Genomic DNA, 25,374 nt, shown 5'->3' on the forward strand with positions numbered 1-25,374 from the left:
GATCCGTACGAATGGACACCTACATCCGTACGAAGCTGGACATATCTGTCCGTACGAACGCATTGTTCAGACAAGTTCCGACGATTTCCAACGTCAACTGACTTCCATATTGCTATAACTTAATGTGGTTAATTCTAGACGTAACTAATAATATTTATATTCTGTAATTTCCTTCTGTAAACATGACCAACCGATCAGTTCTATTGATTTGTGCTTTGGTGTTGTATAATGAGGTTCCACAACCTCCATGCATGACATCTATGATACTACAGTTAACTTAGACTACTAATATACGTACAACATAAGTAACAGACTAAACAGGATCATCGAACGTAACTGATAAATAGTTAAAAAATTCAAAACAGAAAACTGATCGACAACAGTTCGTTTGTATGGATGGCCCATTCATATGGATTGCCCGTCCACACGAACAGTGCATCCGTCCGAAACAGCCTGTTAACGAACTGTTCGAAATTCTGTTTTGCATTCTGATTCGGTGTTACTCATCGTTGATAGTCAGAATACACTTCTGTTACCTACTGTTAAATTTCTTAATGTATTCAGTCCCTTAAATTCCGTAACATTAAATCTCCAACTCCAACTCACACCTCCGTTTGCCCTATAGGGTAACCTCGGTGTCTCTGCGCTACATCCATCAACTCAAATCTACGCTCACATGATTCTTAGAAGAATTACACAAAATTGTGAGTATACTTGAACCCCCTTTTCTTTTACCACCTTTTGGGGTATAACATGTTAAACTATAAAACTTACACTCATACTTTTATACTAAACTGCACAACAGTCCTTATACATGCATGCATACTTTATACTTGATACTTTAATCTGGGTTTGAACGTTTTGTGTTGAACATGTCATTAACTTCGTACAAACATGATCTTAACATGTATAACGCTATAGGAGAAGTTGTGCATAAAGATTGATGATTTAGTTACTTTTTCAGCCCTTTATTACTTTCACATGCACTGCATATGCAAACTTTGAAATGAGAAGCCCATCAAGAATACATGTACCCATAGAATGACTTATTTACCCATTTTAAAAATTCCCAAGTTAATATGACTTATTGGTTTTAATATAACTACACCGTAAACTGTTGTTTCTTGTGCAGTGGATGGACAAAGAGGGAAAGACTCCTAGACCTGATCGGGGAAGACTTTTTGAACTGGCCCGAAACACGAAATCCCGAGGTAAGTTGATTTGACAAAATTTAAATGTTAATTATCATATGATTGGGGGTCATTAAATCAAGATTGAGAAACTACCAACGAGGCGAGCTTGATCTTTGAAAACAAATCTTGAACTGAGCAGAGCAGAGCTCGAAGTTAATCGAGTTCGGCTCGTTTGCACCTCTACTTATGACGACGTTTATCTACCATAATAATGTTATAATAAATATTATATATACGGATAAGTAAGCTACTAGAGACGACTACCGTAATGCAACGCACGCACCATATAATATATATATATATATATATATATATATATATATAGAGAGAGAGAATGAATGAGTTGGCACACACTTTTTTTTAACTTTTGGCCTAGGTTGGATCTTGAGCCAAACGAGTTTTACTGGTAATTTCACTGTCGTGCCTACGGGCGGGTGGGTTACCGGGTTTTCCACGGAATTGGTGGTGGACTCGGGTTACTCTTGGAGTACTCCGTTTGTCTAGTGGGTGCCCCAAAAGTGCTCGGGATTGATTTTGTGGCCGTTAAAAAGATAGAGTAAACTTCTGTTTTGCTCCCTGTGGTTTGGTCACTTTAACGGCTTTGCTCCAAACCTTTAAAAATAACCATTTTACTCCCTAATGTTTAGGTTTTTTTGCCAGTTTGCTCCCCGCCTCTAACTCCATCCAAATTGTTTGTTTTTCCATTTTGCTCCCTGCAGGGAGCAAACTCGCAACAAAACCAAAACATCAGGGAGTAAAATGGTTATTTTTAAAGGTTTGAGACAAAACCATTAAAGTGACCAAACCACAGGGAGCAAAACGGAAGTTTACTCTAAAAAATAAAGAGTAAACTGCCATTTTGGTCTCTGTGGTTTGGCCAGTTTTGCCATTTTAGTCCAAATCTCAAACTTTTTACATCTGGGTCCCTGTGGTTTGCATTTTGTTGCCATTTTGGTCCAAAATTCAAAAACCCCCTTTTTTGACTGTTACAACCTCCTATTTTGTCTTTTAGTTCAGGGGTATTTTGGTCATTTTGCTTTTCATTTTACATTTTCTTTATTAACATCATCCCTAAATAAATAAATCATAATCATCATCATCCCCAAATAACTGACTTCCTCTCTCTAAATCGATCAGATCCAGATCCACCCACCATCGTTATCGTCATCTCCGGTGTCGTCCCTACCGAAACTCAGATCCACCATCGTCATCGTCATCTCTGCGTTCCTCTCTCTCTCATGTTTATCTCTCGTTCGGCTCTCTCTTTCTCCTGTTTCTTTCTCTCTCTCTCTCTCTCTCTCTCTCTCTCTTTCTAGTGGAATGTTGTTTGAAGGAGATGGTGTTGTGATGTAAGAGAGAGAGAGAGGTGCGGTGGTTGCAGGGGGTGCGAGAGGGTGGTGGTGCTTGGTGGCGAGAGGGAGGTGCGGGTCAAAATCCAGATGGCATAGTGAAGAAGAATTTGACATTCTCTCACCAAGCAACTGTGTATTCTGCAGCCATGGCGTAACTCGTTTCTTCTTTGTCCCCATCCCCCAATTACAGATCTGAGCCTGTCTCCTTGCATTTAATTTATTTTCTCTTGAAAATATGATTTTTTTTTTTTAAATCCAGGTTGTGGTGGGTTGTGATGGTGGAGGAGGTGGTGGTGTTTGGGTTGTGCAGAGGTTGAAGATGATGATGATCAGGGGTTTTTATATTTGGGGGTTTTTAATAAAAGAATTGCTTTAATGAAAATTAAATGACCAAAATGCCCCTGCACTATAGGACAAAATAGGAGGTTGCAACAGTCAAAAAAATAGGGTTTTTGGATTTTGGACTAAAATGACAACAAAATGCAAACCACGGGGACCCAGATATAAAAAGTTTGAGATTTAGACTAAAATAGTAAAAGTGACCAAACCATAGGGACCAAAATGAAAGTTTACTCAAAAATAAATAAATAACTTTTGGCCTTGTTTCTGGGAGCTATTTTTCTATTCTAAACCCCGTCCCCAATTCATTGAACATGCATTCAACTCATTTTCACCATCACTCAGTCACAATCTCCAGTTTCCTCCTTTCATCGTCACTGTAAGTTTGCTGTACAATTGTTTTTATCGATTCCTACATGTAATTTTGTTCGCGAATTATGCATTTCACAAACGAATTTTTAGATGCTGATTAGGGTTAGGGTTAGGGCTTGGATTTGGTATTATTATTGGAGTTGAATTTGAAGTTAGGGTTTTTCTAGATATGGAGGGGGGTAATTTGTCATCATCGGGGGGTTCGGGAGGGAGTTTCGATTTGCAAAGAGTTCATCATCATCAACAACAAGGATCCATGATTCTTCCTTGTGTTCATGAGAATTTCCCCTTTCGAATAGGAACAGAAACGATTCCAGATTGTAATCGAACCATTTCGTTAGCGGCTGAGTTTGGTAAAGGGGAAACAAGAGCGATGAGCGGTGAGGAGGATGAGCCGAGCTTTACAGAACAAGACGGCCGAGCGAAGAATGTTAACATGAACTTCGCCTCACCGTGGCAACGAGTGAAATGGAACGACCTGATGGTGCGGCTTTTGATCACTGCGGTTTCTTACATAGGTGAAGATGCTGCTGACTACGGCGGATCGCGAAGAAAGTTTTCCAATTTACAAAAGAAAGGCAAGTGGAAGTCGGTTTCCAAAGTTATGGCGGAAAGGGGTCATTTTGTTTCTCCGCAGCAGTGTGAGGATAAGTTTAATGATTTAAACAAACGCTATAAACGCCTTAATGAAATTCTCGGAAGAGGTACCTCTTGTGAGGTTGTAGAAAACCCCTCCCTTCTTGATTTGATGGATCATGTTCCCGAGAAACTCAAAGAAGAAGTTAGGAAGATTTTAAGCTCTAAACATTTGCATTACGAAGAAATGTGTTCCTATCATAACGGGAATCGGTTACACCTTCCTCCCGATCCTCAACTACAACATTCGTTAAGATTAGCTCTTAGAGCTCCAAATGATGATCTTGATGACGATGACGATGATGATGATCCGTATGTGGATCTTGATCATGACGAATATGATGAATACCACCGTCATCATCATCATCAAGGTGATCAAAGAACAGCAGCGGTATGTGGAGTTGGTGAAGGATCTTCGAAGAGGGTAAAACAAAATGAAGATTCTCTGATGATGAAAAACGTGCAGATGGACATGGATCAACAAGGTGTGAAATTGCAGGATCAATGGCTGAACAACCGTTTATTACAACTAGAAGAACAGAAGCTACATATTCAAGCACAAATGTTGGAGTTAGAGAAAGAACGCTTTAAATGGCAAAGGTTTCGCCGTAAGCAAGATACCGAATTGGAGATGATGAGGATCGATAACGAGAGGATGAAGATGGAAAACGATCAAATGCTGTTGGAATTGAAGCGTAAGGCGATGATGTCTGCAGATCTTAATCAATAAGGTCCTGAGCCTAAAATAGTAAAATAATTATGATTTTTTTTTCGTTTATTGATTTTCCGGTTTGGTTAGCAGCTCTTTATGTTATTCATCTGTTAATTACTGATTAGTGACTGCACTCTGTACCGTTTTGTGACGTCTTGTTGTTGTCGTGTGTTTTTACTTTTTACATCACTGCTAGGTCTTTGGATAGCTTCATAATTGTTTTCAGGAAATCTTCTAGCCTTGCGCGCCTGAGACTCAAGGCCCGCCTGAAGATGCGGTCAAAGTATGGGTCTTTAGGCGGCTGATATGTGAAAACAACCGATGGAGGAAGAAACTATGAATGGTTTATTTGGTAAAAAGGTTGACTTTAGTTAATGAAATGGTTTTGACTTTTCATAGTTTCTGAAAAACTTTATTGCTGGAAACTAACTTGTTAAAAGAAACATATATTCAAATTAAGTTGCATGTATTAGGTGTTGACGGAGGTGAAAAAATCCGTTTCTTTGTTTGAACCCGGTCTGAACCGAAGGGTTAAAATCGGTTTGTAATCCTACACTTGGTCTAACCTGAACCGAACCAATCAAAACCAACTGGTCAAACCCGATCATTCCTTCACAAAAACCTCTAGGTGTTGAATATTTTTCATTTTTACCATGGTTGTAAAACAAGGTTTTCAAGGCCGAGTACTCCCCGAGTAGTCGCTACAAGGCAGGCTGCCGTGGCGACTTTCTTTGACTCCGCCTAATTACTCGGAGTCGGTCAAACGCGATGAACCTTGGCCAGAATTGGGTCTAGTAGGTCAAATCGGGCCTAGTTTGACTTAAATAATAATATAACATAATTTCTATGCCTATCATATTAAAGAATGAATATCATTTTCACGTATTTTGTTCTAAATATTAGCAAATTTGTGTTATTTGACATATATTTAATCTCCAAAAAGTAATTTCTTTATAATTTAACACGTCCGAGTACTTCCCGAGTACTCTCCGCGTAGACCGAGTACTCTCAACTCCCCGGTCGACCGACTAGGGAGCGCCTAGCGACTTTTGCAACCATGATTTTTACCACAAGTATTGTACATACTAGGTAGGTAGGTCTCCTTGCTACTCATATATTTCTTGTTTAAGTGTTTGTAACATGATGTTACAACCAAGTCTAAATCAATCATAAAGATGTATTAGAAGAACATATATTTATAGTTATACTTTATATAAAAGTAACGAAAACGAGCTCCTCAAGATAGAAAGAGATACGTTATATCTTAGAATTCCGTATAAAAAAGCTCCATCACATATTTTATGTTGACATAACTAGCATTCACTAATGTCGCGTTGAATCAAAATGCCTAGGGATGTCCTAATTAACCAATGTGTCCTGTAAAAAGAAAGAGAAAATATCAAATGTAACAAGATTGTTGTAAAAGAGAAAAAGAAAAAAGACCATCATGATAGACTGGGGACATGATGTGTTAATTATCATTCACATACTAATCTTGGTCCTCAACATCTCAGGATTGTCGCAGGTTCAGTCCGATGACAACTGGAAATGTTCCAACTGAACAAACACCAAAACCCAAAGGGGTATTTGTTTTAATCTTTCTTAGACCATGAGTAATAAAGCCCCTTAGGGGGCTTCATGCGACAAGGAGACGCGTAAAAGAGGGGCTTTATATCACAAGAGGGTGTAGTGAGGTTATATATGTATGGGGCTTTATGTATATGTATGTATATGTGTGTGAGTTTGTATATGAAATAATCCCCCCCTCATGCCGCTATAATTTTCACGGAAGAAGGAAAAAACACCCCATAGCGTCCGCCGTGGTGGTGTTGGCGGCACTATGGGGGCACCATATACAAAAATGGTGTGATATAACGTGCCACTAAAGGTGGCCTTAGAGGAGTGGAAAGTGTTTCAATTAACATATAATTTCTTTTTCTCTAATAATATGATCTAAACACACTTTTTTGTTTTGCTTTTCTCTATGCTTCGCTATTGAAAACCTATTTGTATCCAAATAGGGTTAAGACCCGCCCGCGTTGCGGCGCGGGTACATCGTAAACATTGAATGATTAGTCTAAACGTTATATGATGCATTAACCATATGAAAACACACATTTCGACGTATCCAGTTGAAGTTAGTGTAACATGTATAAGCATTGTCATTGGATCAAACGTAAAGTAAATGGAATTCATATCAAACAATAACTTGAATTTATACGAAACGTACATAAAAATATGCACGTAAAAATGATTTCTTTAAACAAAAACGTATTATATTTGACCTGACTCGTCTATAAAAAAAGTTTACGTCGGAATGCAGAAGAAATCATATTTATACATACTCGTACGTAAAATATGCACGTAAAAAATAGTTTTTAAGTAAAGGAAGTATAGGGGTAAACCGAAACAAAATATTAGTAAAAAAATTAATAGGTTAAAAATGTTCGTAAAACCGTGCCAAGTAGCACCAATGCCACAACGACATCGACTCTCAACATCGTAAAAATAAAATAGATAAAATGATAAAAATTACACTGAACGAAAAGGAGACTAAAATCGTTGAACCACGCACACCCGTTACAGTGTGTTAATGCGAAGAAATTAACCAGAAACGTAAAACGTAAAAAATAATAACTTAGTCGATCTAGGACCCGCCCGTTGCGACGAAGTTTCAAAAGGGAAAAAATGGACGCGTTGCGACGGGTCTGTCAAATATGGAGAAATAGAGCAAAAATGTTGAACCTCACATGCACGCTACGACAAGTTAACTCGCAAAATTTAGAACAAAACGTAAAACGAAAAACTTGCGAAAGATAAAAAGTATGGAGGACCAAAGTTGTAAATAATAAAGTGTTGTGGTGAATTACAAAAGATGAAAAAGTTTGAGTTAAAAGTAAAAATTTCAAATGGGTTAAAATGTAAAAGATAAAACTTTAAGGTTGAAAGTGGAAAATCAAGTAATGACTTAAAATGTAAAAGATAAAACTTTAAGGTTGAAAGTGAAAAATTAAGTTTTTTTTTGAAAAATTCCCTAAGCATGGAGTACAACTCATGATGCACAAGAAAGTTGATAATTTATATAGGTTTTAATATGGCAGATTTTGGTCTCGTAATATAAAAAAAAATTCTTTATTTTAGATACAACTCAGCTTTCAATTAAATTTATCACGAACTATGTATTTATATTTTCTATAAAAACTAAATGTTACACACTATTAGAAAAAACCACATTATATGTTGTTGAGTATCAACTCTTGTATGATGAATGCCATCATATCGTGTATATAAATATACAAAGTAAAATGCCAAAATGGTCCTTTAGTTTAGGCCACTTCAGTCCAAAAATGGAACCTTTTGTATCTGGGTCCTCGATGTTTCCCTTTTGTTGTCATTTTCATCCAATTAGCAAATTGTGTTAGAATTTCTGTTAATTTCTCCCCTTTTTGTCGTTATCCTCATTTAAATGAAGGGTATAATCGTCATTTTATGCCATAATATATTTTAATTAAATGAGGAAAACGACAAAAAAAAAAAATAGAGAAGTTAACTAAATATTCTAACCTAAATTGTCAATTGGAAGAAAATGACAACAAAAATGAAACCTTATGAACCCAAATACAAAAGTTTATTTTTTGATTGAAGTGACAAAATTGACCTGGGACCATTTTAACATTTTTACTCTAAATATATATATAAATGGTAGCTTGATGAGTATGTTCAATTGTAAAACAAGGCCTTTACTTTATTTAAATGATAACAACAAACATAAATTTCCCACATATGTTTGTATATCTTTCAAAATGTAATTACATCAATCAATCTATGTAAAACTAGAAACTCATCACCATATCTAAAAACATCTAAACATTGTGTCAACATTGTCAATTTGTCATCTATGTATTACAACAGTCGGAAACTTAAACCTATCCGAGACAAAAGGAACCGCCTTCGGGTTCTTAACAAGATCGTCATAGAAATCATACTCCGCCTCATAATCATGCAAACTAAGCTCCTTTTTCTGATTCGTGTGATAATGATGTTTCGCTCCACCTGATTTACCAAACCCGAAGATACTAACGTTCTCACAAACCCCCAACGCAAGCATAACCGCTTGCATACCCGACGAGTAATGAAACTCGGGCCCACCATGTAACAAACTCCATGATTCCAACCCCTTCCCGGTTTCCACAACAAATCTTTTCGCCGAATAATACTTAACAATCCGCGCGCATAACACATCAAGCTGCGGATCGGTGATTGTTAACCGCGCTTTATGCGACGAATTGCATACAATGTAATCGAGAAAATGTATCGGTTGAGACATGTACATCATAATGGGGACATTTTCGCCATACGGATGGCAAAAACAACCGCCTCTACGCGAACACAAGTGTAGTATGTTGCTGTTCATAAACGAAAGGCTCGTTTTCGACCCCACGAAGCGTTCATAACCGCCGATACGTGCGTTGTTCAACCGAATTACGAACTCGTGACTATCAATTACTTCACCAAGATTGGTTTTTAACAAAATCCCACTATTACCCACCACAGCACAAGTCTTATACTTCCTCCCAACAGTCAACGAACTTTTCAAATCGTTGACCATGTTTGACATTACATCCGGGTCAAACCGACGGTTTCGCCACCATTTTTCCAAATTCTGCCTGAAAATCATCTGGATTTGATGCAAATTAACCTCCGTTGATCCACCCCTGACAGATCTAGCTCCAGTATCCAACCGGTAACGTCCAATTGACCTAAACGAGCGCTGGAAATTAGTTCTAGTGTTTCGGAAATCTCCGCCCACCAATTGTTCGACGTTATGCCTCAATGAAAAATCACCCAAATCAACTCCAGCAAACGTCAGCAAAGTGTCGTTAAACACGTTCTGTGGTCGTATTGCGTCGGTGGGGATGAACCGGATGTACAGAGTGACGGCGGCGGCGGCGAAAACAAAAACGGCGGGGAATAACGTGCGAAGTGAACGCTTGACGATCATTTTGGTTATGTGGGTCTGGTCAAATATGGGTTTGGATCGGAAAAGGGTATGGGTTAAAGAATGGATTTGAAGTAGATGAAAGTTGGTTGATTGTTTTTCATTGTTGTATATTGAGTCATGAGAGGTAGTGCATGTTGTAGGTGTGATTTGTATGGTGATTATTACACGTGAGTGGGGGGCTAAAGCCCTGATTCGTCCATTTACTCAGACGCGTGAAAACTGGATGGAATTCGTAAATTCTCGCTTTCTCAGGTTTGAACCTGGGATTAAAGCCCTGATTCGTCTCTTCACTCAGACGTCCCTTAAAAATAGTATAAGCGGGAATTGAATCTACGTCTCCACTAAAAAGGGTAGAACTTTGACCGTTTATTATTGATTTATTGGATTGTGTATGAGTGGTCTTTTGTATGTATTGGGATGGTGGGATTATGGGGGCTTTGGTAGGTCCGTTTCCATTTTATTCCCTTTGTGTCATGGTATGATTATTATAGTAACATGTTGTGAGTTGTGACGTCCTTATTACTTTAATTAATATTTGTCTTCCTTTTTCTTAATTTAATTTCTAGATTTGAGTATTGGTTTGCGTCTAGTTTAGGTGAGTGTTTGGTGACACATGGTGTAGTCCAATCACGTCCCGTTTGATTATACTAATCAGATGTCACATAAATCATTTAATTAAGCCGCTTAGAGTGAACTAGTACGGCCAATGAGCTGGTGGTGGAGTGGTAAAGGAGAGACATAGGTTTCCAAAAGACCCAGGTTCGATTCCTGCTTCCCCATTAGTTTTGGCGGCACCGGATGATGATGGGGGACCAGGCGAATAGGTGGCGATCGTTAGTTCGATCCTTGAATTGAATGGGTTTTACCTCACTGCATTGTCGTGCCTTCGAGAGTACTCACGGGCTTCAGCCCTAGATGAGGGTTTTCCCCGGTTCGAAGGCGAGTGTATCCCAATGTGGTGAATTTCGCCAATAATCTATTTAGAGGATTCGTTGAACGTTAAAAAAAGAGCGAACCAGAACGAACAAATTTAACATGGTCAAAATATATCATTAAGCATTTATCACTTTATCTATATGACTTAAAATATTTTGTTTCACAATTCTGTGGGGAAAGGGTTAACGTCGGTGACATGTGAAGGAATTAACTAGTCAATGAATTACATTGTAATCCATCTAACAATCTAATCTAATAAAAGCAATATTTTAAAACTATACTTCTTTCTTGTAGCCTCATTTATAACTTCCCCTTCAATTGTGATTATAATTGCTATTTTTTTAACGTCAACGACTCTATATATAAATATATAGGGTCAGCAAGAAACTGAAGAAATACGGACGAAACAAAAACAAGAAAACGAAACTTATACGATGTTCGCTACATCAAAAGTGACCCAATTCTCTGATTTAGGAGATGAGATTCTTGCCCTATTACAAACCCAAAAAATCACATCTTCCTTTATCATCATTGTTTTCTTAAGTTAACTAGTTAAACACTTGTAAAAAAGTTCAATTGAGATTGAGATAAACCATCATTGTTTCTATCAATCAATTATAATTGCTTTCTTAAGTTAACTAGTTAAACACTTGTAAAAAGTTCAATTGAGATTAAGATAAACCATCATTGTTTCCATCAACCAATATTATTTATTTAGATAACTTAATTCCGGTGCATTCCTTTTTTAACCTTAAAAATGTTAACTGAGTTAAAAATAACTAAATTTACTTTTTAACAACTTTTTTACACTTAAACCACCTATCAACTTACACATGCGAACAACATCACTTTTGAAGGGAAATCACAATATCATACACCAGATCACTAGGTCATGGGTTAAATAGAAAATATACTAGACGTGACAATATTTACAAACCTAGAAACTGGTGATGTAAAACCAATAAAATTCACAGGTTTGAGTTAGATGTAAACAAGCTTAGAGTAGATCTAGGTCAAACCACGAACACAAGCCGTTTAGCACCTTTAACTGTCGCATAACCTTCACATTCACCATCGACAACCTCCATCTCTTTCTTCATCACTCACACGCACACTCTCCTCTATAAGTTTTTGAAGTCATCTTATTAAATAAAGCAGACATGTTATGTACAATAATTACTTTAGCTTGATCAATTACCCAACAAAAACCCGTGGCGACAACTTTATATTATACGTTAGCTTTATTTTTTGTATATATGCAATACCAAGGGGAAAAATGCAGCGGATTATAAAATTAAAAAAAAAAAAAAACTTTGGAAAGTCAGCGGACTAATTTTGACTATATAAGCTCTATCTCAAGAAAGCAAAAGGCACTTTGCATGCAACTCTTAAGGAAACTAGAAAAGTGGCATAGCTTAGTCTTCAACTCAAAGATTAATAAAGTGATAATGACCAGAATTATATATATCTTTGGTGTATTTATATAATAAGTTTGTTTTTACATGTTTGTTTAGTAACGAAATATAAGAAGGCGTACGGTAGGTTTAGTCCAAAGGTTTCATTTTTCGCCTATGGGTCCAAAAAGGTTTCACTATTGCCATTTTAATCCACTGGGTTAACTTCATCCATTTATTCTGTTAACAAGAAGGGCAATTCGGTCATTTTATATGGCCGAATTGCCTTCTAGTTAACAGAATTACATATAAAATGATCGAATGGCCCTTCTCGCTAACAGAAAAATGGATGAAGTTAACTCAGTGGACTAAAATGGCAACGGTGAAACCTTTTTGGACCCAAAGGTGAAAAATGAAACATTTGGACTAAACTGGCAAAGTAGCCCAAACTACAAGGACTAAAATGGCATTTAACTCTATATATAAAAAAAAAAACAAATACCAATACTCATGAATTTCTCTTAGTATAACCTTCAAGATAAGCAATCCGCAAGCATAGTCAATAAACCAAGGCTTCATGTTTGACTTTAAAGGTCAAACAGAGTAATTATCACCTTCAAATTTGACATAAAATTCTTACTCTTTTCTAATGATTTTGACGACGGTTTAGAGTTTTAGACAAATACTACCACGTGAAGCGAATGTTGGTTTATCTTTGCTACGAGGCCATCACAAATATATAGATATGAATGGAAACAGTTTTGACCTAAAAAGTCAAAGTTCGTTGCGTACCTTGTTTCTCACTCATCCAAGATCTTAACACTACTAACTCAAACTGTGTTGAAAAAAAAAAAAAAAAAAAAAAAAAAAAAAAAAAAAAAAAAAAAAACCACACACACACACAATTCTGAAAGCAAATAATCCAGAAGCAAGAAAGTGGTAAGAAAGTAACATTATAATCATTTAAAACTGAATAAACGTTTCGGTAAAAGGTAAGAAATGCTCAAGAAGATCACGTCTGCAACGACGTTGTAATTGTTCAAGTTCTCAACGGATTCACCACGTTAATTCTTGATATAACAGCTAAACGATTTAAATAAACTGTTTTTATCACAAAAAAAAAAAAAAAAAAAAAAAACATTAAGAAACACCAACGATATAAGCATTCCATGAATCTTGCTGTTGAAAACTCGTAACTTCTTCGTATTTAATATCTTTACCGTCACCAAATCCTTGAATGCTTTTGATATTCTCACTGTCAGGCATCTGACGGATCCAGAAATGAACAGACCGAAATCCCGCTTCTTCCAAACAATCTTTGATCTCCGGTAACGACCACCTAACACAAAAATAAATCAACGTTTGCCTGTTAGTCAAATGTCTAAAATACCCTTCAACCGTAAGGAGATAAAGAAAGTATTACAATCTCCAGCTGTATGAAAACGCGTGGCGAAGTTTCTTGTTTTGATGTTTATGCAGAGTATAATGCAGACTGATTCGTGTTTTCCTTTGAACAATGTCGAATCCCGCTTGCTCCCATGTATACTGACATATTTTGGATGAAAATAAAAATAAAATTCTCAAAATAGTGATTTTGAGTAAGGTACACGGATGGTCCCTGTGGTTAACCAAAATTTTGAATTTAGTCCCTAGTTTTTTTCAAAAGTACATGGATGGTCCCTGTAGTTTGCACTTTGTAACTTATTTAGTCCTCAACTTTTGCCGAAAGTACACTGATGGATCCTGTGGTTTGCACTTTGTAGCGCATTTAGTCCCCAACGTTTAGGGACTAAATGTGTTACACCCACAGGGACCATCCATGCAGTTTTGGCAAAAGTTGGGGACTAAATACGTTACAAAGTGCAAACAACAGGGGCCATCAGTGTACTTTAAAAAAGCTAGGGACTAAATCCAAAATTTTGGTTAACCACAGGGACCATCCGTGTACTTTACTCAAGTGTTTTTGCTACAAGATACCATGCAATAATTGAAAAAAAAAATAATTGAATGAAAACTAGTTATATATATCTATATATATATATAGAGGCCGGTTAGGCGGTTAACGTACAAGACCACCTTATCGTGCGATGCGTACGCGAGCATCTCAACCGCACATCTGATCTAATCTAGGCCTTCAATTGAACGCGGTAGCACAATAGTAATTAACTTTGCATAATTACGCTCGTTATATTGGTGGTCCCGTGTCGTCACACGTTAAGAGCCTTTTGTATTTAATCCTTTCACTATATGTATAATATATGCAAGAAAATAATTTAAGTGATTACCGTAAAATTCGGAAATTTTCTTTGCATCCTAAGTTCGCATTCGGATGAAGTACCACCATAAAGATCCATGACAAAAATCCCGCCTTTTTTAGATAACGCTTGAAGGGCGTTTTTGAAATACGAAACAAGCTCATGGCGAGTATGGAGACAACAGCAACTATAGTTAAAAGCACATACAATGTCTCTAGATGGAAGTGCTTCATAATTAGTAACGGGTTCAGAACCGTTTTCGTTTTCTTCAAGTGTTGCATTATGCATGATGTTTTGAAGATTGGATTTTACTAGTTTTGCTTCTTGAGGTTGCAATACGTTGCCGTGGTAAAGGAAGATTCTAGAAGATATATCGGCCCCGATTTTGTTGACGTTATTCTCCATGCAGTAATCAAGAGCCTCGACGTCTAAATCTAAACCTATGGAAGTCCTTCTTGAGTCGCTTCGGAGCCACTCTGTACTGTAATTGAATCATATGATTATAGATTAATGATGTTTCTTATCTAATAAAAGCATGCGCAAAATACTTCCATTAACTGCGCAAAGCGCCACACATGCGCACCATGGAATCACATAGCATTAACTACATCGACGCGTTTCCATCGCCGCACTAAACGCAACGCGCGCACAATTTTTAAACCACGCTTTTCAACTTTAACATTAATTTAGTTTCTTTAAAATCTCCAAAGGCATGAATATCAGTGTTTCGTCATCAAGTTTGAAACTTTATTCTCCTACTAAGGCTGGAGGGTATGGAGGCGCCACCCCTGCCACCTCACCTTCAATGGCGCCGGTGGGGCTCCACCACCCATACCGTCATCTTTAAGAGAGGGGGGGGGGGCATGGTTGTTTCGCCAAGATGGTAACGGAAGAAAGGGCTCCATCGAAGTTGATTGGCTTTAAAGGAGGGCGCTATAAAGCCCATAGCCACACCCTACAAGTTAAAGGAGGACTTTAAAGCCCTTGTGTGACGTGGCAGCGTGGCGTGATAAAGCCCCTAGCCACACCCTCCAGCCTAATAGTCTAATACTAACCCAAAATTAACACTAACTTAAAACACATTTATTGTGCATATATTGCCAAATGCAGCATCACACATATCAAGAAACATTAATATTGATAAAATCATTAAAAAAAAAAAAAAAAAAAAAAAACCTTAGCAGAGCAGTGCCACAGAAATCTTCTTGAAGATGCAGAGGAGCCCTCCCACCAACATAAGTCAAAAAAAACTTCTGTAGATAACTAATATCCCCCTTAGGTGACTGCAACAAAACCCCACAAAAATTATTTATTATTATTATTATAAAACCCTAATCAAATTAAGGGTTTTGTTCAAGTCATGTATACCTGTACAGATTGTTGATAAAGTGAGAACTTTGATGGAAGATGAGTACCATCATCATCATTGTTATTACTAATATTATTATTATCAGTTGATGGGTTTTGGTCTTCATTGTTGTCGTCTGAATCTTGTTCTTGGTCGGAGAGATTTGGGGGTTGAGTTAGTGGATAGCTTTGTTGTTCGTTATCTTCGAGGTAGTATGATGCATCTTTGCGATTACGTTGGTTTTGGTGTTGGTTTCTTTGCTTCTTGTTCTTCCCCATTTGTGGCTTTTGTTCTTGGTTTCAGTTGGCGGCTCTACTGTCTGTTGTCACCTGTGTTTGCTTTTCTTTTATGGGTTTTCCAACTTTGCCCTTTACAAGTACAAATAATCACACCTTAAACTAGGGCTGTTTAAATCGCTCGACGCTCAATACTCGTTCGATCCTTGTTTGAAAAATGCTCAGAATTTGCTCGTTTGATTCAGCTCTATTGAAAAAGATGCTTGGTTCAGTTTGTAAACGAATGAGCACGAGCAAAGGTCCGTTCGATTTGATTCGGCTCAGTTAACTCAAGAGTTAATTACATAGTTAGTCTTTGTGGTTTGTACAAAGTAACGTACTTAGGTACTAATAGTTTAAAATCACATTCTAGGGTATTAACTTTTCATTTTGTAACGTTTGGAGGTATTAACGTTATTTGTAGGTTTAAAATCGCATTCTATTAGTACCTAATTATGTTATTTTGTGCAAACCACAGGGACTAACTATGTTAATACCCTATAAGTTAATACCTCCAAACGTTACAAAATGAAAAGATAATACTCTAGAAGGTGATTTAAGCTATTAGTACCTAAGTATGTTATTTTCTATAAACCACATATACTAACTATGTAATTAACTCGTTAACTCAATTTATATTTTACTATATATAAATTTTGATAAAATGACTAGAGGCACACAATCACACTAATAATTTTTTGATGAATCCATTTAGTTGTCGTCATCATCATCATAATCATCATCATACTCACTAAATCCCATCAATAGCAAAGCAAAGGGTAGGGTATGAGGAGGGTAAGATGTAGACAACCTTACCTCTACCCCGTAGGAATAGAGAGGCTGCTTCGAGTGAGACCCCCGGCTCAATAGTAGTTTTGCATCAAACCTTGGACATAAGGTACATAACACTCGGCACTCGGGACAAAGACCGTTTAGTGAATGTACCCTTTTGTATTTCAGCTATCAACGCCGCCATTTAGTAATTAAGTCAAAATGTCAAATACTAAAATAGGAAGTGTTGCTCGATACTCAACTCTCAACCTGCCATTCGATTCAAAAGTACATAATCCTAATCAAAACTCCTCATCGGCCATCATTGTTCAATTTCTCCATCGCCAACTCGCCAGGGTTTTGCTGTGACAACCCGAACCTTCAAGGTTAGTTACGCTTAAATCTCATGATCTTAACTCCATTAACTGTTGGTAATCCTATTATCTATTATGTTTGGGCCTTATCACATTTGGGCCTACTAAGATTTGACCCATTGGTGCCATTCGAATTTCTATGTAACCGATTGCTAAATCAATCTAAATTTCGGACCAAGAACTAGTCCACCTGAGCCCAACCTCGCACTTCTATATTTGGGCCGCCTATTTGCCTTGTAGCCCAACTTGTAATCAGCCCACTTACTCTCAATGATTTAAGAATAGTGTTGTACCTATAACTGATTAGCATGTACGTAAAATTACTTCTCCATCATCATATAACAAACCCTAGCTAGCTATTGTGTGACGGCAGTAACATACCCCCCCTACATCGTGATCGAAGTCTATCCCTCTTAAGAATCATCCTTCTTGTCTGGTGAATATCAAGATCGGGTTAGTCCAATCACGTTTATTAGGTCCTTGATGCATTATACTCGTTTGTTCATAACTTGATTGAAAACTGAATTGTGATAATAGGATAATTGTATGATTATTGTCGAATGATTTAATTATTAGTGCTGCATGATTAGGTGATGTGTGTCGTGAATTGTAATGGTCTTTTGGTGATGTGTGAGTCATAATTTATATGTCGATTATTGAGTAACAGTAATGTAAATTTTGCTCATGCATGATGTGTTAAGTTGGATATTATATAGTATGATCTTTTATGGATATATGCATGTACTGATGTGCTATTTAACAATTGGGAGGTTTGACTTTAGTGACCTTCACATAAATTGATTGTATTGATGTTAGTGCAGTGCTCAGAAATGGTAACGTGACTTTGAAAAAAAAAAGAATTATTATATCGATGGGCATAGAGGGTTGCGGGTAGTGGGGCTGTTATGTCATTGGTTGATTAAATGGATCCTGTGCAAATTGGTATAGATTATTATTGAGCTATAGGTTATGTATTGAAGTACGGTTATGTGATGAAATAATGTGGGGACCTGGGGCTGCATAAACACAACAGAATCCTACAACTTTGTGATAAAATAATCTCATACAGACCACATAGCTTAGATGTAATTGGCTGGTAACAAAACAAATTACAAATTGTTGATCCAATAGATAGACTTTGGGCTGTGGTGCATAATTGGGCTGCACTACACATGGGTCGCACCCAGTAAACGAGTCCTTGAGCTAAGGTGTTGCGGACTGCATGGGCTCGGGACTGGGGGAGGCAGTGATGAACTAGAAGTATTACAGGCCCGGTTAAGTGTGGGCTGGGTAACAATACCCAGACTTTAATACATTGGGCCACATCGAGTAGGAAGGGCGAGTGCAATCTTATGAGTGGATGAACTGGGCCCAAATCTCGGGTGGTCCAGTATCACACAAGTTCGGATGGGTTGGTCATTTAATTTGGGTTACAAGAATAATGGGTCGTGCAACTCGTTAAGCCCACATAAAAACGAGTGGGGAGACCGCACACTTAACCCGGTTATTAGTTACTTGTTATAAGGTGATGAGGATTATTGAATGACCTTTTGTTATGGCGTACATAGCGATGTATGTGGTATTTGTATGCAATGTATGAAATGTATATGTTGAATACGTGATTTTGTGTGCATGAGATTGACTATATTCGGTAATTATAATAGGACTTGGTTGACTAACGGTGAAAGTAAACAAACATCTAGCCTTACCGAGCAACCCTAAGGTGAGTTCACTACATTCGAGCATGCGTCCCAGTGGTTGGGGACAGTCAGTAGGTATCCCGGGAAGGAATAAGTCTTTTGGGTAAAAATGGGTATATTGGTTAATATTCTCACCTATCATTTTTGTAAGTCCCTTATTATGTTACCTGGAGGGTAACGGGTATTAGTTGGTAGCGCTACTTAGGTTTGGCACCCTCACACCGCTCCTAGAGAGGACGGATGTGAACTAATGACCCAGTCGTGGCCCAGTACTAGATAGGAGTACGTGGGAAGGGCAGTCATGTATTTCAGGAGCCGTCTTGTTCGGAATTGAGATATTAACAATATTGCTTGCATTGGTTATTGAACTGTTTTACATACAACTGGTAACAAACGTTTTCTAAAACTGTGAACTCGCCAGCTTTGTCTGATACACTTGTTACATGCTCGCAGGTCGTTAGGTACTTGGGAACAGGAACTTGCTGGCTGGAGGGCGTGAGCGGTCATGGTTGCATTGATGGATTTATTTATCAGACATTTATTTACTATGTTTGTTTGGATAATATTCATATTATGATACATTAACGCTTCCGCTGAACTTGATGGTTTTCGAATTACTTATCTTTGGATTTTATTACTATTAAAATGATGAACTTTTATTTTAAACTTATGGATTCAATGTAATTGGTGGCTCATTACTAGTGGTCGCACGCCTAACAGGGATACTCCCTAAGTGGTAAATTGAGGGTGTGACAGTTTGGTATCAGAGCCACTGGTTATAGTGAACTTGGTTTTAAACTGTTTTATAAAACCAGACTATAACTGAACTGATCCGACAATGACCATGACACTCAGCTCCCGGCAGCAAGGTTCGTCTCTTGTTTACTATTGCATAGCATATTTAGTACATACTCATGATTAGCATCACACTCAAACGCACACCTGATATTACAATACGAATTTCTATGTTATCGGTCTATGCTACGTGTTTTAAGAGTAGGACTCTTCTTGAACTTACATGCTCTATGTTGTGATGTCATTAATCATGCTGCTTGAATTTGGGGAAACCTTTTAACACGAGTTGAGAGGAACTGAGATAAACATGCAACTTGGGTTATTATTATGGGTGCACACATAATAACAACGAGGGGTGCATGTGAGTCCCAGTAAATCTCGACTAGTGTGAAAATGGAATTCCGCGTTGTTAGTCAATCTTGTATTAGAACCTCGAAAACTGTGAATACCATAGCAATACTTGACATCTACTTGAACTTGTCTGTTAAATTCGTTCCTTTTTCCCATATTCATAGAATCATGAACGGACGTGGTGGAGGCCGTCGTGGTGGACGTGGTGGAGGCCGCGGTGGTGGACGTGGCCAAATCAATATGACACAAGCTGAGTTAGCAGATTTAATCAACGCCCAGGTGGCTGCAGCCTTGGCAGCTTATCAGGCTGGTACGACATGTACCAAACACTCTTTCTCTTTGAGTCGTATACTTGAGTCTTACTTGTTGTTATATTTTCTCTCATTAATAGGTCAGCCAGCGCCACAAAATCCGCCTCACCCACCTGTTTGCACGTTTAAAACCTTCATGGATTGTAAGCCGCAGACCTTCAGTGGGACTGAAGAGGCTGTAGGACTCTTGCGCTGGTTCGAAAAGGCAGAGTCCGTATTCGCGATGTGTAACTGTCCGGTTGGGGATAGAGTAAAATTTGCTGCGGGCACGCTTGAAGATGGTGCCTTGACCTGGTGGAATGCCCAGGTTCAACTGTTAGGCATCGAGGCGGCGAACGCCACTACGTGGGACGACTTTAAAGAATTGATGAGGGAGGAATATTGTCCTCGTGATGAAATACAAAAATTAGAAAACGAGTATTATGATTTGAAAATGGTGGGATCCGAAATTGAAGCATACGTGAAGCGATCGTATGAGTTGGCTGACTTGTGTCCGAATTTGTCTCGACCTATGCCTCGAAGAATTGAGTTGTTTATCAAGGGATTACCTCCACGGGTGAAGGGTTTGGTTACTGCGGCAAACCTTAATAACTTAACTCAGATTGTCCGTTTGGCTCACAAGATCGTTGATCAAGAGGTGGAGAGCAATTCACTACCACCACGTATTTCTAGCACTACTACAGCCGCTACTACTTCCACTGCACCTGCTACTGATAGCAAGCGTAAATGGAACGATATGGACAAGGGGTCCAACTCTGCACAGCCTCAGAAGAAGACGGATACTGGCAGCAACCGCAGTTTCAGCCAGTCATCGTCAGTGAATCAAAACCAGAGTAACAAGTCAGGGCAGGGATCATATGCGAGGAAGCTACCTTTGTGCAACAAGTGTAACTATCATCACAAGGGGCAGTGTGCTCGGGTTTGTCATCGGTGTAACCGATCAGGGCACGTGGCTAGGGATTGTAGGGCTACACTTCCAGCTCAGCAGCAGCCATCACAGCAGTCGGGTAGACAACAGACTCAGCAGAACCAGGGTACTCAAAAAGGGTGTTATCAGTGTGGGGCCGAGGGACACTTCAAGCGAGATTGCCCTCAGCTGAAGCAGAACACAGGGGGTGACAACGGGAATAACAATGCGGGAAACAATGGGGGTAATGTTGCGCGTGGGCGTGGGTTTGTTTTAGGAGCTGGGGAAGCGCAGAACGACGGCAACGTGGTTACTGGTACGTTTTCAGTGAATGGTATAGTTGCTTCTATTTTATTTGACTCTGGTGCCGATTGGAGTTACGTGTCTTTGGGGTTCAGTTCTCAGTTAGGGTTAAGTCCTACACCTCTCGTAATGAAACACATTGTAGAGATAGCAAATGGTAAAACAATCGAAGCTTCGCATGTCCTAGTTGGGTGTAAACTCGATCTTCTGGGTCAAGTATTCGACATTGACCTACTTCCCATTACTCTTGGAAGCTTCGACGTGATTATCGGTATGGACTGGTTGTCCAAGTATTAGGCGGAGATTCTCTGTAAGGAGAAGATCGTACGTGTTCCCCTTCCTGGTGGAGAATCTTTATTGGTTCAGGGTCATCGCAATGGGACCCCAGTTAGTATTGTTTCAGCAATGAAGGCTCAGAAGTATCTGCGTAAGGGCTATCCTGCTATTTTAGCCCTTGTCACTGATTCACAGTCTGATGAAAGGAAGATTGAGGATCTTCCAGTTGTTCGTGAATATCCTGACGTATTTCCTGAGGAACTCCCTGGTTTACCTCCACATCGTCAGGTGGAATTCCAGATCGACCTCGCCCCAGCGGCAGCCCCGGTTGCTCGTGCGCCATACCGTCTTGCGCCAGGGGAGTTGCAGGAATTGTCAAACCAACTCCAAGAGCTGTTGGATAGGGGTTTCATCCGACCTAGCTCTTCCCCTTGGGGAGCCCCAGTCCTATTTGTGAAGAAGAAGGATGGGTCTTTTCGGATGTGTATAGATTATCGCGAGCTCAACAAGATGACGGTCAAAAACCGTTACCCTTTACCACGTATTGACGACCTGTTTGACCAGCTGCAAGGGTCAAGTTTTTACTCTAAAATCGACTTAAGGTCGGGATATCATCAGGTGCGAGTCAGAGAGGAAGATGTTCCCAAAATAGCGTTTCGGACGCGATACGGTCACTATGAGTTCTTGGTTATGCCATTCGGGTTGACCAACGCACCAGCGGTTTTCATGGATCTCATGAACCGCGTGTGCAAGCCATACCTTGACGACTTTGTTATCGTTTTTATCGATGACATTCTAATCTATTCCAAGAACAAGGAGGATCATGAGCGGCATCTAGGCCTTATCCTAGAACTCCTGAGAAGAGAGCAGTTGTACGCGAAATTTTCTAAGTGTGATTTTTGGATACGGGAGGTTCATTTTCTGGGGCATATAGTTAATGAGATGGGCATACATGTGGATCCTGCCAAGATCGACGCCATTAGAAATTGGGCGGCACCAAGGAATCCTTCGGAGGTGCGGCAATTTCTCGGTCTAGCAGGGTATTATCGTCGTTTTATTCAGAACTTCTCGAAGATTGCTCAGCCACTCACCTCATTAACACAGAAGAAGGTAGTTTACTCTTGGGGAACGAAACAGGAGGATGCTTTCCAGCTTTTGAAACAAAAATTATGCAGCGCGCCAATTCTATCTCTACCAGATGGTACCGAGGATTTTGTGGTTTATTGTGATGCTTCGATTCAGGGTCTCGGTTGCGTGTTGATGCAACGCGAGAAGGTGATAGCTTATGCTTCTCGTCAGTTGAAAGTACACGAGAAAAACTACACGACACACGACTTGGAGTTAGGAGCAGTGGTCTTTGCACTGAAGATTTGGAGGCATTATCTGTACGGTACGAAATGGACCATCTATACTGATCACAAGAGCCTTCAGCATATCTTCGACCAGAAAGAATTGAATATACGTCAGCGTCGTTGGGTAGAGTTGTTCAATGATTACGAGTGCGCCATCAAGTATCACCCAGGTAAAGCTAACGTTGTAGCAGATGCTCTTAGCCGCAAGGAAACGAAGCCGAAGCGTGTTCGTGCTCTACAGCTTACTATTCACTCTGATCTCCCCACACGGATTCATTCAGCCCAGGTCGAAGCCTTAAAGGTTGGAAACATTGAAGCAGAGGGTTTGCGTGGTATGAACAAGAAGTTCGAGCAAAAGTCCGACGACATTTACTATTTTATGGGGAGATTATGGGTTCCTCTGTTTGGTGATCTCCGCGAACTTGTGATGGATGAAGCACATAAGTCGCGATACTCTGTTCACCCGGGGTCTGATAAGATGTATCAGGATCTCAAAGTCTTGTATTGGTGGCCGAATATGAAAGCTATTATCGCCACGTACGTGAGTAAGTGCTTAACTTGTGCCAGAGTCAAAGCAGAGTACCAGAAACCTTCGGGTCTACTTCAGCAACCAGAGATACCCATGTGGAAATGGGAACAAATCGCCATGGATTTCGTTACGGGACTACCGAGAACGCAGGCTGGAAACGATACTATTTGGGTGATTGTCGACCGTCTCACGAAGTCAGCACACTTTCTCGCAATCAAGGAAACAGATAAGTATTCACAGCTGGCAGTAGTTTATCTTAAGGAGGTTGTATCTAGGCACGGGGTACCAACTTCTATCATTTCAGATCGAGATCCGCGTTTTACTTCTGAGTTATGGCAGGCTATGCACAAATCGTTTGGTTCACGCCTCGACATGGGTACTGCTTATCACCCACAGACGGATGGTCAGAGTGAGCGCACCATTCAGACGCTTGAAGACATGTTGCGGGCATGTGTGATTGATTTTGGGAAAGGATGGGAGAAACATTTGCCCTTGATAGAGTTCTCCTACAACAACAGCTACCATACCAGTATCAAGGCAGCTCCGTTCGAAGCATTGTACGGGCGGAAATGTCGTTCTCCTCTCTGTTGGGCCGAAGTGGGAGACAGTCAGATTACGGGTCCTGAGCTTGTTCTAGAAACTTCGGAGAAGATTGTTCAGATCAGGAACCGCATGGCAGCAGCGCGTGACCGTCAAAAGAGCTACGCTGACAAGCGTAGCAAACCGTTAGAGTTTGCAGTAGGTGATCAGGTTATGTTGAAAGTTTCACCGTGGAAGGGCGTTGTACGCTTCGGGAAGCGTGGCAAGCTTAATCCACGCTACGTGGGGCCATTCAAAATCCTGGAGCGGATCAGTAAAGTCGCTTACAAGCTTGAGTTACCTGCTGAATTGGGTAACGTGCACGATGTCTTTCATGTCTCACAGCTGAAGAAGTGTTTGTCTGATGAAACACTAGTTGAGCCATTTCAAGAGTTGAAGATTGACGACAAGTTGCAGTTCGTCGAAGAGCCTATTGAGATCATGGACCGAGAAGTCAAGGTGCGTAAGCATAGTCGCATCCCAATTGTTAAAGTTCGTTGGAACTCAAGACGTGGACCAGAGTTCACGTGGGAGCGTGAGGATCAGATGAAGCTCAAGTATCCTCAACTTTTCCCTAATGACACGTCCGAATCTGGTAAAGCTGGTGAATTTCGAGACGAAATTCCTCTTCAAGTTGGGGATGATGTGACACCTGAGCAAGATCCGCAACAATCTTAATTCCTCGCTTCACTCCTTCATGCTTGTTAAATTTCGGGACGAAATTTCCTTCAAGTTGGGGATAATGTGACAACCCGAACCTTCAAGGTTAGTTACGCTTAAATCTCATGATCTTAACTCCGTTAACTGTTGGTAATCCTATTATCTATTATGTTTGGGCCTTATCACATTTGGGCCTACTAAGATTTGACCCATTGGTGCCATTCGAATTTCTATGTAACCGATTGCTAAATCAATCTAAATTTCAGACCAAGAACTAGTCCACCTGAGCCCAACCTCGCACTTCTATATTTGGGCCGCCTATTTGCCTTGTAGCCCAACTTGTAATCAGCCCACTTACTCTCAATGATTTAAGAATAGTGTTGTACCTATAACTGATTAGCATGTACGTAAAATTACTTCTCCATCATCATATAACAAACCCTAGCTAGCTATTGTGTGACGGCAGTAACATACCCCCCTACATCGTGATCGAAGTCTATCCCTCTTAAGAATCATCCTTCTTGTCTGGTGAATATCAAGATCGGGTTAGTCCAATCACGTTTATTAGGTCCTTGATGCATTATACTCGTTTGTTCATAACTTGATTGAAAACTGAATTGTGATAATAGGATAATTGTATGATTATTGTCGA

The 25,374-nt window shown here is 39.4% G+C and overlaps 3 protein-coding genes across 5 annotated transcripts; 1 reads left to right on the forward strand and 2 right to left on the reverse strand.

The window, feature by feature from the left end:
• Positions 1–3,153: 3,153 nt before the first annotated feature.
• On the forward strand, positions 3,154–5,082 carry LOC110894505. 2 transcript variants are annotated; one of them, XM_022141728.2, is made up of 2 exons: positions 3,154–4,623; positions 4,801–5,082. In XM_022141728.2, the coding sequence occupies exon 1, from the start codon at positions 3,426–3,428 to the stop codon at positions 4,620–4,622; it is 1,197 nt and encodes a 398-aa protein (XP_021997420.1). In that variant the 5' UTR covers positions 3,154–3,425; the 3' UTR covers position 4,623; positions 4,801–5,082. The 2 variants fall into 2 exon arrangements, with proteins under 2 accessions (XP_021997420.1, XP_021997421.1); XM_022141729.1 differs by lacking the exon at positions 4,801–5,082 and having other exon boundaries at positions 3,159–3,263; positions 3,424–4,793.
• Positions 5,083–8,352: 3,270 nt separating this feature from the next.
• On the reverse strand, positions 8,353–9,901 carry LOC110894504 (beta-1,6-galactosyltransferase GALT29A). Its single transcript, XM_022141727.2, has one exon. The coding sequence runs from the start codon at positions 9,604–9,606 to the stop codon at positions 8,497–8,499; it is 1,110 nt and encodes a 369-aa protein (XP_021997419.1). The 5' UTR covers positions 9,607–9,901; the 3' UTR covers positions 8,353–8,496.
• Positions 9,902–12,870: 2,969 nt separating this feature from the next.
• LOC110894503 lies at positions 12,871–15,879 on the reverse strand. 2 transcript variants are annotated; one of them, XM_022141725.2, is made up of 5 exons: positions 15,560–15,879; positions 15,368–15,474; positions 14,222–14,672; positions 13,360–13,481; positions 12,877–13,275 (listed from the first exon to the last, which is right to left on the reverse strand). In XM_022141725.2, exons 1-5 carry the CDS (start codon positions 15,815–15,817, stop codon positions 13,077–13,079), a joined length of 1,137 nt encoding a protein of 378 aa, XP_021997417.1. In that variant the 5' UTR covers positions 15,818–15,879; the 3' UTR covers positions 12,877–13,076. The 2 variants fall into 2 exon arrangements, with proteins under 2 accessions (XP_021997418.1, XP_021997417.1); XM_022141726.2 differs by lacking the exon at positions 13,360–13,481 and having other exon boundaries at positions 12,871–13,275.
• Between the last annotated feature and the right edge of the window lie 9,495 nt (positions 15,880–25,374).

The sequence above is a fragment of the Helianthus annuus genome, chromosome 2 (assembly GCF_002127325.2).
Source record: "Helianthus annuus cultivar XRQ/B chromosome 2, HanXRQr2.0-SUNRISE, whole genome shotgun sequence".
NCBI classification, from domain to species: Eukaryota; Viridiplantae; Streptophyta; class Magnoliopsida; order Asterales; family Asteraceae; genus Helianthus; species Helianthus annuus.